Source organism: Rhinoderma darwinii, chromosome 2, assembly GCF_050947455.1.
Source record: "Rhinoderma darwinii isolate aRhiDar2 chromosome 2, aRhiDar2.hap1, whole genome shotgun sequence".
Taxonomy (NCBI): domain Eukaryota; kingdom Metazoa; phylum Chordata; class Amphibia; order Anura; family Rhinodermatidae; genus Rhinoderma; species Rhinoderma darwinii.
Window position 1 is genome coordinate 428,909,721 of NC_134688.1, and position 13,125 is coordinate 428,922,845.

Here is a 13,125-nt window from a genome sequence, read left to right on the forward strand (position 1 = left end):
GACAGGAAAAAAGAAAACTACCTTGGGGAAGGGTTGAGAATTTGTTTTTGTACCACGTTAGCACTACCTTTCAGAACCAGGGGGTAGAAGCGCACTTGTGGAATGGGCAGTGACACTGAAGAGGAGGAATTTATTCCTGAGAGGGGGTAGTGGAGTCATCCTGAACATGTAAGGTGCCACTGACAACAGGTATATAAAGCCTACATGGCATTTGTCAACTGTGAGTCCTGTTTTGAATCAGAGTCAGAGGATCCCCCAGAGTAAGGGCTCATTCAGACGAGCGAAAAACTCGTCCGTGTGCTGTGCGTGGAAATCACGCGCATCACACGGACCCATTGATTTCAATGGGGCCATTCACACATGCAGGAGTTTTCACGCAGAGAGAGTCCGTTGTGTGAAACTCACTGCATGTCCCATATTGGTGCGTTTTCACAAGGGCCTATCCCCATGGTACTGTGTCCCACAATTATATTAACGAGAAGATTATTTATTTTAATGGAAACTACTGCGTTTTTCAATAGCCAAAGTATTTTCTTTAATAATTGCAGCAAAAAAAAGCCACAAAACTGGCATGTGTGAATACACTGTTAATCTGATGCCAATTGAACATTTCCTGTGTTTGCGGTTTTCTGTGTTTGTCCTCCTATTATTATTATTATTATTATTGTGTTATTCACCAGTGACATGATTCAGCGTCCGGATAGAAAGCCACTGTTGATTTGCCGCTGAAGTCTGTCAGGTTTTGCTTTCAGACAGAGCTGTTTTTCCAGACTTGGGGTAATGGCCTCGCTCAGCGTCCAGTTAATGTTTCTTTCATGCTGTTCTTTGGGCCTTTCAATTGTGATTATATAATGCTCCTATTTCTGAGCTCCCCCACATTTGTGAATGCAGCTCTGCAGGTTTCCATGGTAACTTATGTAAGAGGCCATTCATTAACCCATCGGCAGATGGGTATCGCGGATACCGTGGCAGCTGCTTTCTCCGGCCTTGGATACCAGGCTTTCACTGCGCGTCCAGGGCTGTGATTTACTTGTACCAGAACTGTTGGCCTTTTCAGACAGAGATTATTTTTTCCCGTCAACCATAACAAATGTGTACAGTCAGTCACCTCATTTACCTTCATTTCAGAATATCAACAAGATGGTTTTCCATTTTATTATACCATCTGGAATTAACTATTTGGTCACTGCAGCATATTGCAATGACATGACTCTCAGTAAGGGGGCGTCACCTCGAGTCATTACAGTTTAGTTTACACCGTTATCTCCCATGCTGTAAAACTATACTCTAAGGCTGGATTTACACAAGCGTGTGCGTTTTGCACGCGCAAAAAAACGCTGCGTTTTGCGCGCGCAAAAGGTACTTAACAGCTCCGTGTGTCAGCAGCGTATGATGCGCAGCTGCGTGATTTTCGCGCAGCCGCCATCATTATGACACTCTGTATGTTTGTAAACAGAAAAGCACGTGGTGTTTTTCTGTTTTCATTCATACTTTTTACTGCTGTTGCGCGAATCACGCGCGTCCCACGGAAGTGCTTCCGTGTGCTGCGCGTGATTTTCACGCACCCATTGACTTCAATGTGTGTGTGATGCGCAAACAACGCACAAATATAGGACATATGGACACACGCTGCGTGAAAATCACGGACTATCTGAACGGCCCCATAGACTAACATAGGTCCGTGCGAGGCGCGTGAAAATCACGCGCGCTGCACGGACGTGTTACACATTCGTGTAAATAAGCCCTCAGTGTTCATTGAAATATCCTCTTTTTTCTCCAGATATCTTACAAATACTTTATTAGTGCACTTTTCTAAGTTTCTGCATCTTTGCATTGACTTCTATTTGCTTCTTGGCAAATGAAAAGGTCTGAGTCCTTGGGAGAGTCAATGCAAACTCATTCGTTTAGCTTACAGCCTCAAATTTACGGGTACCCGATCTACTGCGCACATCTCTTCGATTTTGTGTACAGAGATACAAAATACAGTAACTCCCCTTTTGCATATGTCTCACTTATGATGGTAATGATGAATACATTTGATATCTATTTTTTACCGGTGCATTGTAAGGTAGCTACACACGGCTTATTTTCGGCCGTTTTTCGGGTCGAAAAACAGCTGAAAAATCAGAAGCAGAACGCCTCCAAACATCTACCCATTGATTTCAATGGGAAAAACTGCGTTCTGTTCCGACTGAGCGTTTTTTTTTACGCCGCCGTTTTTCAAACGCCCGCGAAAAAGAAGTGCATGTCACTTCTTGAGCCGTTTTTGGAGCCGTTTTCATTGACTAGAAAAACAGCTCCAAAAACGTCCGTGAACAACGCAGCAAAAAACGTGAGTGGCTTAAAAAACATCTGAAAATCAAGAGCTGTTTTACCTTGAAAACAGCTCCATATTTTCAGAAGTTTTTGATTTTGTGTGTGCACATACCCTAAGACTCTTCTAAATTGCAGCTACTTCTGATCACATGTACCATACACTAGACATTCAGAGTAGACACGTTTTTGGCTTGCTTGCTTGTTTTGTTTTTCAAATAAATTCTTTATTATCAAGTTTTTAAAGAAAAACCTAGGATGTTCTTGAAAAGAGACAGTCCTTATAAAAGTAATAAAGTGGACCTGTCACATGTGCAAAATGGAGCGGAAATATATTTCAGGGGTTCCCCCATGGTAATAGGGGTGGGAATCACTGTACTAATCTGTAAAATAGCAGGAAGCATGTTAGGCTTCATTCACACTGCAAAAACTCAGGACATGTCATTTTATGGTCCGGATTTGCGGATTCACCAATGCTGGTGAATTGTTGTGAATCCGTGAGTCCTGATGACACACGGATACAAGTTTTTCAATGGACTGCAACGGACTCGTGGTTTTGAGGACCGCAAAACTAATGTGGTCGTGTGCATGAGGCCTTATACTTCTTATTCCTTCCAGCCCTATAATTTTTTATTCTTTTATGAGCCCATGTTTTCTCCAAAAATAATTAATCTTATGCTACAGTCATCGAATCTAGAATGAGCAATGCTATACTGGAATTTGTAGTATTTTAAAGGCACAAAAAATGTGCTGTAGAATTCTGACTACACAAACTACAAATCTTGGAGGTTGAATTGGTTAGTAAGTGCCTGGTTCTCATACATCAGAGGTCCCTCGTCTGTAGGTTGTAAGCCACTTTCCAATATGACAATTAATGTTGAGAATTGCGACAAAGTCCGTTGTTTTTGATGGAATCAATAGCGCAGTCCACTGCGCTATTGAGTCTGTCAAAACAATAGAACCCTTTCACAACGGTGACAAACAGAAACCATTAGCAAAGTTTCCGTCACCATTGAGATCAATGGGGATGCAAACGGAAGCTAAGGTTTCCGTTTGCCTTTCCTTTGAGGGGTTCCCCCGATGGAAAGCTCCGATGGAACCCCTCAACAAAAAGCAACCCTGATGTGAACACAGCCTTAACCTGGGGCAACCCTGGTAAACAATCTATTGACTCTGGTTTCATTCCACTTCAGAGACTAGCACTCACAGGTTTTCCACGATGCTGTCGGCTTACACAACATCACTCTGATGGATCAGTGGAAATTACATTTTAGCCTACAATTTCCTGATCCTGTGCAACATAATTGAGCTTCTGAAAAGTGGAACCTTTCCTCTAGTTGGCCGGGGTCCCATAGTCGGATATTAAGAAGGCGTTGACTCACAGAAGACTTTGCCTAACTGGAATCACAAGCCACGTCAGAGTTTGGCTTCAAGGAGCAATCGAATCATTAATGTAATCATTTAGCTTATTTACTGTTACAACTTCTGGAAATGGATTTTGTTATGTACAAGTTTTTAGAGATTGTTAGGCTGAAACAGTACTGCCTTGAGAACAGCCGGATAAGAGCGTACTGTACAGTGCTTCTATAGAATAAGCTGACAAAAGATTTGAAGGACAATCCTTGCCCAAGAACGGTCTCCGATGATAAGCTGATGGCATGATGTCCCAGCATGTAATCTGTGGTGAGACCCATGAGCAAGTTTTCAATTCCCCTGCAGTGCCACCGCAGGGAAAAGAAGGCATTACACGGTTCCCATTGAAATGTGCTGTTGGTGTAATGCAAGGATAAGTTGGGTCCTCCGCTATTGTCCTCTAATGGATGAGGGTCCTGAACTGGGGGTCCCTCTATAAATGTTTTAATTGGAATAAATTTAAAACTTGCTCCTGTCTACATATTTATGTTTACAACTTGTTATGGTGGCCCCTGCTGTTCTTGTGATTTCCTCTGAGACCATCCACCTAATGTGCGGGTTAGAAGAAGCGGCTTGTCCTGTGCCGATACTTACTGACTGGAGTGCATAATATCAGAAATCACTCCATCCGTGTACAAGAGGATCTGGGCAGTGGGACTGATCTACGGCGCATGTGTGTCCACCAGCACTGGACAGATAAGGGGTGGGGGGTATTCTGAGAGGGAATCAAAAGAACACCGGGGGGCGCCATAACAAGTATGTAACAGCAATATCTACACACAGGAGCAGGTTTTTTTTTAAATTATTCCAATTGAGAAATTGTTATGTTTTGTGTGATCTAAAAGAGAAATGTCATTGAATTACCTAATAGTGTTTATAATTTTTTTTTTAAAACCAGACAACCCATATAATGTAAATAAAATGTATGTAACATTCAGTCATAATGTAACAATTTGCTCTGAATTGTAGTAAATATTGTATACTGCTAAATATTTTGCATTAAACATGGCAAGTTATGGAATTAAAGGGATTGCCAAGAGTTTAAAAAAAAAGTAATTTGCATTTAGCAAATGTTGTATTAAAAAAATAACACAGTACAGCACTGATTCTGATCCCCTGCTGGTCTTTGTTTACATTTTAGAAGTAATGATGTGCCATACTGGGGTGTGTCCGCTGCAGCCAATCACTGGTCTCAGCGGTCACATGCCGTACTTGCATCACTCAGACAATCCCTTTAACTATAAATTTCTAAGGTAAATTGCTGTCAAAAAAACAAAACAAGTTTAAAACCTCCCGTTTCTTTTCAGATTTCCTTTCCCCCTCTGCAGCACTCTTTATATCTACTGTTAGATGGCAAAGGGGAGGAGTCTGTTGCTGGAGGGGCAGTCAACTTCCCTTATCTGCTATCTCACCCATGAACATGTATAGCTTTAGGATGCATGTGTCCTTAGGCAGGTAGTCCACTTTAGGATTCTGGATTTTTCTTTGGCTGTGTTGTTCTGGTGGATACCCTATTTGACACACAGCAGGCAGACAAATCTAGTTACAGCCAAAAACATACAGAAGATAATGCAGATGACTTGGGGCTCCATTATTGGCAGTGCTACAGAGAGATAAAGAGGAGGAAGGGCAGTGAGCCGAAAATTCATAGATGTCAACCCTGTAGGGCGCTGTGATGGCTGCCTACGTTTGTCGTCACCTATGAACTTACAGTAGTTCATATTACAGAAAAACAGAATTTATATTAAACAATGCGTTTTAAACACCTCTGCTTATATTTAAATAACATTTGTTATCATCTTTATATCATAATGTTGCATCTTTCTGCTTTTTTCCCCAGATCCCTCCACAACTCTGGAAAGTTACCTGCAGGTATGATATATCCGCTTGTTTCTATGCAGTGTATGATTATGTGTGTAGTCCGTATTATGGCACAATACCCGTACCTCCCGCGGTTCTATTGAACCTAAGATCATTATAGGGTTCTATAGGGTCCAAAGTTCAGTTCTGTACAACCGCAGAAGATTCAGGTATTGCGGCTAGAATACAGAAGCTAAAGTGCATCCACATTGCAGCCATCTGAAACTGGCCTAACAAGAAGTGAAGGCTACACTGTCAAATATATCAGAGCCCTGCACCATAACAAGCTCACCATATTAATAAATTCCATCAAGTGGACAGTGGTTTGTACTGTTTAGGGTATGTTCACACAGAGACATTTTTTAGGCGCATTCCGCAACAAAATACCGCCTCCCGTTCATTTCAATGGAAGTCGCCCGCTTCTTTTTCCTGCTAGCTGATTATTTTAGCTAGTGGGAAAAAAAAAGAAGCTTCCTGCTCGTTCTTCGGGCGGATTCTGCCATAATGGGTGGGGTGGAATCTTAGTGGGACCTGAGCGGATCTGAGGCCTGTGTATATATATACAGTATATATATATATATATATATATATATATATATGTATATATATATATCTCTGGGAGGGGCTGGGTTATTTACTAATGCTTATACGTGGTGACAGCATACATGCATACAAAGATCCATATCTGTGGATGGGTGTATGTAAAAAAAACAACTACCATATTCCAACATTACAAGTCAGGAACCACATTATATTATACCATTGCAGCGCTAGTCGTGCTGTGCTGTCTATGGAGAAATACTGCGATATGGCAGAATTTACAATAAAAATGTATTGATTTGGGTTTTTTGAAGAAATTCACAAGACTGCACAAATCGTGATGTCACAGAATGTACAAGCATAATCTGTATTCACAATATTCAGTCCGTGAATGTCCGTCAGCGTCAGTCCATTGTGTAAACCTCCGTCCACTGCATGCCTGCCAGCCTGCCGTATCCCATTATCTGCAGGAAGGCACTATTCTTCCTACGCATGAAGCATCCATGAATAGCAGAGCAGAATGTAAAGTCTAAAAGCATTTTTCATAACAGAAGTCAGCACCGAGCCAGTAATTTTCCACCCAGCGCTTTCAGCTGTTTCCTATGGAAAGAGCTCCATCTCTTGGACCATATCAGTCATTATATGTGAATTTTACTACTTTTATCTCCAGTGACGTCACAGTCCTGCTCACCAGCCGCCGTCCAGCTGTGCCATGTCCGGGTCCATGAGAGGTCAATGCCACAGTTCTGCTAATAATTAACACACAGGCACTAACTTCTCCCTGTACCAGTCTTGTGGCAGGGAGGACTGTGTTTCCATACATGCTGTAATCATTGATGGATTTAGTGGAAAATTTGTATCTAATATCAGAGAGTCCCTTTATGTCTGCCCTTCGGGGATTAGCGGCGGTAATAATGGCCACATATATAGTGACGCTCACCTGCAAATCCAAAGAGATTTTCCATAATATTTCATTGACAAGCAAGTTCTGTATGTGATTTGTATGTTCCGAATTAAAAATCGACATTTATTACCATCACTTTCGTGTACATATTTTTTACAATTTTCTTGCTTTCTAACCATATTGATCTGCACAGGATGCTCTGTTTTGCTGTTGGAATCTGTGAACATATTGAGGAAATACCTCTCGGTACTAGATCTACCACTGAGCTGGTTCTGCGGCCCAGACGTTCTCTTTATATCATCAGGAGGGCAGTACTCACAGGCCAAGGTAACGTTAACATCTCTAAGTTGCAGTCTGTAGAGTAGATTCTGATACAGTTTATTCAGCAAATAATATTTTTTTTCCCGTTTTAAGCCTTGTTCATACAGTGCAGATTTTGCATGTATTTTTAAGCCGAAACCAGGAAGGGGACCTAAACAGAAGAAATATGTAAATGAAGGCCTTATAGGTCTGCTCTATGGAGCACAGTCCCAATTCAATTAAATAGGATCGAGCTGCAATACTAGGCATAGCCACTATCAAATGTATGGAGCTGTGCATGGCAAACAATAAAGGGGACGGCCACCGATCTGATATTGATGCCCTATACTAAGGATAGACCATCAATATCAAAGCCCTGGAAAACCCCTTTAATACTGGTGTTCCCACAGCTATTAATCGCATACATGATTTAATATTGTATTATTAGTATAATGTCCAATACTAAACATTCTAACAATCATACTAAGTGACGTCTGCTTTCATTTCATTGTACACCTACTGTTCTGTGACTTGCTTTTAAGTTATGTGTGTATACCGACCTGCATGCCATGACTAAGGGTCGTATGTGCCTGAAGCGTAGTGTTTTGTCTCCATTCAGTGTTGGATTTTATGTAAAAGCTACAATAAAGCTTGTTTGAATGATGATCCAGTTGATCGCCACTTGGGATCAGGAAGGATTTCTTTCCCTTATAGGGCACATTGGCTCATGTCTTATATGTGGTTTTTTTTCCCCTTTCTCTGGATCAATAGGGGGAAACAAAGTTCTAGATATAACCCTTTCCTTTCATCCACATCCTTTTTCTTCCCCTGGTTAAAATTGATGGACGTGTAATAACTATGTGCTCCCCAAAAACACTATTTTGCAGGTGTTCCTTGTTGTGTAAATTGCGTGTACCACAGATACAAAGAGCAACTACATACATAACAGACCCAACTATGTTAAATACCCCTAGAAGTTTTAGCAGTTAATCATTTATTTTGTGGAGTGTCACTTTGTGGTTGTATTATTTCTGAAAAATAACTAGGTATAGTTTATGAATATTAACTTAAAAGATAAACATTGATGACAAATCAGATGCTTGTTTCTACTCTCTAAACCTGGCCAAAGAGTCTCAAGAACTCCTGTGATTTGTCCGCCGTCTTCAGTTCATAGACCTGTACTGCGCCTTGTTTCTATAAGAAATGGAAGGATTACATCATTGCAGTGAATGTTTCTGATCTTTAGAACGTTAATAGCAGGTCGTGCAATACATGAAAATATTGATCTATAATTGAGCAGCTTCACCTAAACAGAAAATCACAGACGGATGGTTACAAGGGAACATCTCCCATTTCATCTGTAATTGTAATGCATCTTACTAATCGATTTCCTGGTTGTGTTCCAGGAGGCAATGCTTCACCATCAGAGTCAACTACTTTGGTTTCGTCATATTTACCTGTTCTTCTCACGCTACATGATGATCAACTCGCTTAACTTTTTACATGACAAGAAAACAGAAAAGAAAAGCTGAGCATTTTCTGCGCTCAACACATGTCTGCAGATGACCGGACGTCTCTATATATCCCCATTCTGGCATCCAGGATGTTACATGATGTGTTCTCGTTTTATTACTGTGGTTCTTCTTGCACTAGAGTCTCAATAATCGCATTGACAAAACTATTGTTGTTTTTTTATTTTAGCTCTAAAATTTTAAATAAAAAAAGTAGCAAATTGAAATGGTGACAATCTGTGTCTGCAATTTAATCCTTCACACGGTCCGTCTCCGCAGGATTTGCTAGGATATTTACTTCATAAACATTGGGAATTTTCTTTGTTAGATTCCACAGTTTTCACTCTTTTTGGTGACAATCCAAAATGTGTGGACGCCTGTAGACCCGGCAGGCTGTTCATTCTTACATTGTTGCAGCCCATGTACACCCTTTATCTCTTCCTTTCTATCATAGCCAAAAGTAACTTTTTTTTTTTTTAGCATTTTGTGCTTCAGTAGCTTTTCTGTGGGATCAGCCAAGACGAGCTAGCCGCCCCCCCCGCACGCATCAAGAAGCCGTATGTGCCAATGACACTATCACCGGTTGTCCTTCCCTGGATTACTTTTGGTAGGTACTAACAGGGACTTTTTTTTTTTTTTTAGATTCTCGAACCCACTCGTCCAGCCATTACAAATTGGTCCTTGTCAAAGTTGCTTCGATTCTTAGGCTTACCCATTTTTCCTGCTACCAACACATCAACTTTAAGAACCTGACAATTCTCTTGCTGCCTTATATATCCCTCCCCCCCTTGACAGATGAACATTGTAAGAAGATATTCAATTTTAATCACTTTGCCTGTCATGGGGTTTAATGTTTGGGTTAAATTGTGTATGTCACCCATTCTGCTCATAACAATATTTTATACGGCCGCTTTTCAGCTCCATCAGTCTGAAATGTTGAGGTAAGGAGCTGCGTGTGACTTTGTTTCTAGTTACTATTTGTACATTGAGGATTGAAGCCCTGACATCCATTATAATGTATACGAAAAATCCCTGTGATCATAGAAGGAAGATATTTCCAGTACTCGTCACATTCACAGCTGGCTGCTGCATCCACGGTTTGTGCAGATGCCTTTCTTTAGCGTTAAAGAGGCTCTGTCACCAGATTCTCAAATCCCTATCTCCTATTGCATGTGATCGGCGCTGCAATGTAGATAACAGCAACGTTTTTTGTTTTTTTTTAAAAACTTGCATTTTTGGCCAAGTTATGACCTATTTTATATATATATCTATATATATATATATATATATGCAAATGAGCGTTGAAATGGACAACTGGGCGTTTTTTTTTTCGTTATGTCCAGGCTGGATGATCATGTGTATTCATTATCAGGTCACTTGATTAACGTTAATCTCTGTTTATGTGGCTGCACATCGCTGCTGTGTAAATGGAGATGAGTGTATGATGCTGACTGGTCACTGATTGGTCAGCGTCATACACGTAAACACACCCAGTTAAAAACACAATACACGCCCAGTTGGACATAACGAAAAAAAAACGCCCAATTGTCCATTTCAAAGCTCATTTGCATATATATATATAAAATAGCTCATAACTTGGCCAAAAATGAACGTTTAAAAAATAAAAAAAAGTTACTGTTCTCTACATTGCAGCGCCGATCACATGCAATAGGAGATAGGGATTTGAGAATCTGGTGACAGAGCCTCTTTAAGGCTGGTGGTATACATGGGCAGATTTTCGCCCATGACGAGCACTGATTGACAATATAACAGGTTGATCGGCGGTTGAGAACAGGCACTTTTACACAGGCAGATAACTTCTGTATGTGGACCAACGATTATTAATACAATTGTTCGGTCCCCATCAGTTTGCATCATTGTCGGCAGCACATTTCCTGTTTACACAACGATGATTTTATAGGCTGCACAAACTATATGATCTGTCGACCAACAGGCGTTTGCTCGTTTGTCAGCTGATTGCTGCCTTGTTTACACGGGTCAATAATCGGGAACAAGCGTTCGTAAGAACGCTCGTTCAGCCGATTATTGGCCCGTGTAAATGGGCCTTTCGTTTCTTCCCACTGCACATGGTCCCCATTTCCTTCCCTATGTAAGATATATTCTTTACTTTTTCTTTTTTTCTCTGTGCCAGACCAAGATACGGGCTGCTGTGAATGAATACTTTCTGGACTGATCCACGAAGTCCAATGTCAGTGCCATATTTATACAAAAAGATGATGTGAGGATTGCTTTGGTCTACATCCATTTTGTACATATGGACTTAGTTTATATTGTGGTAACATATTCCAGGGCACTGTCAGAGATTGTCTATCCAGCAAAAAAGATGGTATAACCGACGTACACTGCCCGACGGAGGCCAAAAGGACACTCCACCAGTATAACAGAAGCCTATGGGTATACCACTGAGCCATCACACTGCCCCATATCCATGTTATTATCGACGTGAAAAAATATTGATATATTACATGTTTCACACTGAAAACTGAGCCCTCACAATAGACTAACACTTCCTTTTGTAGATCTTTACCATGCTCAAGAAAATTAATTAATAATCTTAAGTCAATTAAACCTGGGGGTCGCAACGCGGCCACAGTCACTTTCATTACTACAGCGTAGCTCGCTGTGTTATGATTTTTATGTAATTCTAATTCACTTCTATGGGAGTTACAGAATCTGCTTAGTTCAGCAAGCTTGGCTGTATCCGTACTCCCGGCCACCCCGTAACTCAGTGGCCGGAGCCCAGCAGCAGCAGGTAGGAACAGCATAAGGTGTGGGACCCACATATACCAGACATATCCTGTGGATATGCCATAAGTGTTCCAGATGGGAATACCACTTTAAGAGTATGTCCACACACGTAAACACTTGCGAAATTTCTGACGAATTCCGCAGCGTTTTCACAAGAGAGATTTACATGCTGCAAATTTAGAATCTGCACCGCATGTCAATTTTTGTATATTTTTTACCGCAGCGTAATAGCATGAAGGAGAGACAGGAGTGGTAGACGTCTCAAATATCCCACACAAATTAAGGCCGTCCACTCAGCAAGCATAGAGAGAGAAAATGTACATTACCAAAAACAGCAGAAGGAAGAAAAAGTAACAACAAATGTCATTGAATGTATAGAAAAGATTTAATTCACTAAATTGAAGACAGGCCACAATGGCAGAAATGTAAAAAACTAGTAATGGACGGAAACCTATAAATGAACAGGAATAAAACAACTGTCTGGACACTCTCAGGACTTTGACATATTACGAATGGTCTTGTGCTCTTTCATAGCTTTCTCCCATTCTTTTCCATTTATCTGCTCCACATTGATACTGCGCACTGTCCCTTCATCAAGGCAGTGTGAAGCAATGCCTGGAAATATCAAACACAAAGACATATTAAAGTTTACAAATAAGCCGGTCCCATTGTCAAATACACACGTGGTAATGCGCTACCATTGCTAATACTGGGTCCGTATCCATAAAAAAAAAACATAATTCAAATTTGTTAAAAACGCCATTATCCAAAATATGATGACCCACCAGGATGAGAACCGTGTCTTTATTAATATACATGTTTCTTGGTCTCTTTGTAATATAGGCTTTTGTTTCTGCGGTTACAATGAATTAAAGTTCAACGTCCATAACAGCCATTACAGTATCTGATGAGATTGTCCCCTATATAATCACAATGTACGCAAATGCTACTTCTCCAGGCAGCGTAGAACTAACCAATCTATGCCCTCGCTCCTCCGGAACTCCCTGTTAGTAGGGCGACATAAGATAGAGGGGGTGATCCTGAGCTCAGGGGTATCTACAGTTTTCATATAAAAATCTGTTTAAACCCGGTAGCATTTATACAGATTAATACATGAAATACTGGATCAATCCTAGGAAAACTATAGATCCCCGAGCTGAACATCTCTCCCTCTATCAGGGATGGACCCGCCAGTAAACCTGCATCTTCTTATACATCCTTTATAATAAAATTAAAAAAAAGCACTGGGGAAAGCATTACATTCTAATTAATGGGTGGATGAGAAGGCTGCTCCATGCAGTAGCTCTCTCCATCTTTTAACATTTGAATGTGTTTTTTTTCTCCTTCACAAGTAGCGGTGATCTAGGCCAGTGAAGATTGTTAATAATAACCTTTGCTGGTGGTCTAGGGCAGTGAGGCGGTTAACAAGGACATCCCTGTGGCACATGTATTGAAGTTTGCAGGGCTACTTTCTCTTATTCTCGCCAATTTTCTGTGACATCACGGTGTTAATAA

At 40.8% G+C, this 13,125-nt stretch overlaps 2 protein-coding genes across 3 annotated transcripts in view; one reads left to right on the forward strand and one right to left on the reverse strand.

Annotated features, from left to right (window-relative positions):
• PIGL (phosphatidylinositol glycan anchor biosynthesis class L) overlaps nt 1-9,077 on the forward strand; it is a 142,912-nt gene extending 133,835 nt beyond the window's left edge. For both annotated transcript variants that reach the window (XM_075854380.1, XM_075854381.1), the window contains 3 exons: nt 5,567-5,598; nt 7,224-7,357; nt 8,737-9,077. In XM_075854380.1, the coding sequence (XP_075710495.1) occupies nt 5,567-5,598; nt 7,224-7,357; nt 8,737-8,862 (292 nt within the window). In that variant the 3' untranslated portion in view covers nt 8,863-9,077. The remainder of the gene's footprint in view (nt 1-5,566; nt 5,599-7,223; nt 7,358-8,736) is intronic.
• Nucleotides 9,078-11,976: 2,899 nt separating this feature from the next.
• CENPV (centromere protein V) overlaps nt 11,977-13,125 on the reverse strand; it is a 54,152-nt gene continuing 53,003 nt past the window's right edge. Inside the window, exon 5 of the mRNA XM_075854382.1 lies at nt 11,977-12,225. Within this exon, the coding sequence (XP_075710497.1) occupies nt 12,101-12,225 (125 nt within the window). The 3' untranslated portion in view covers nt 11,977-12,100. The remainder of the gene's footprint in view (nt 12,226-13,125) is intronic.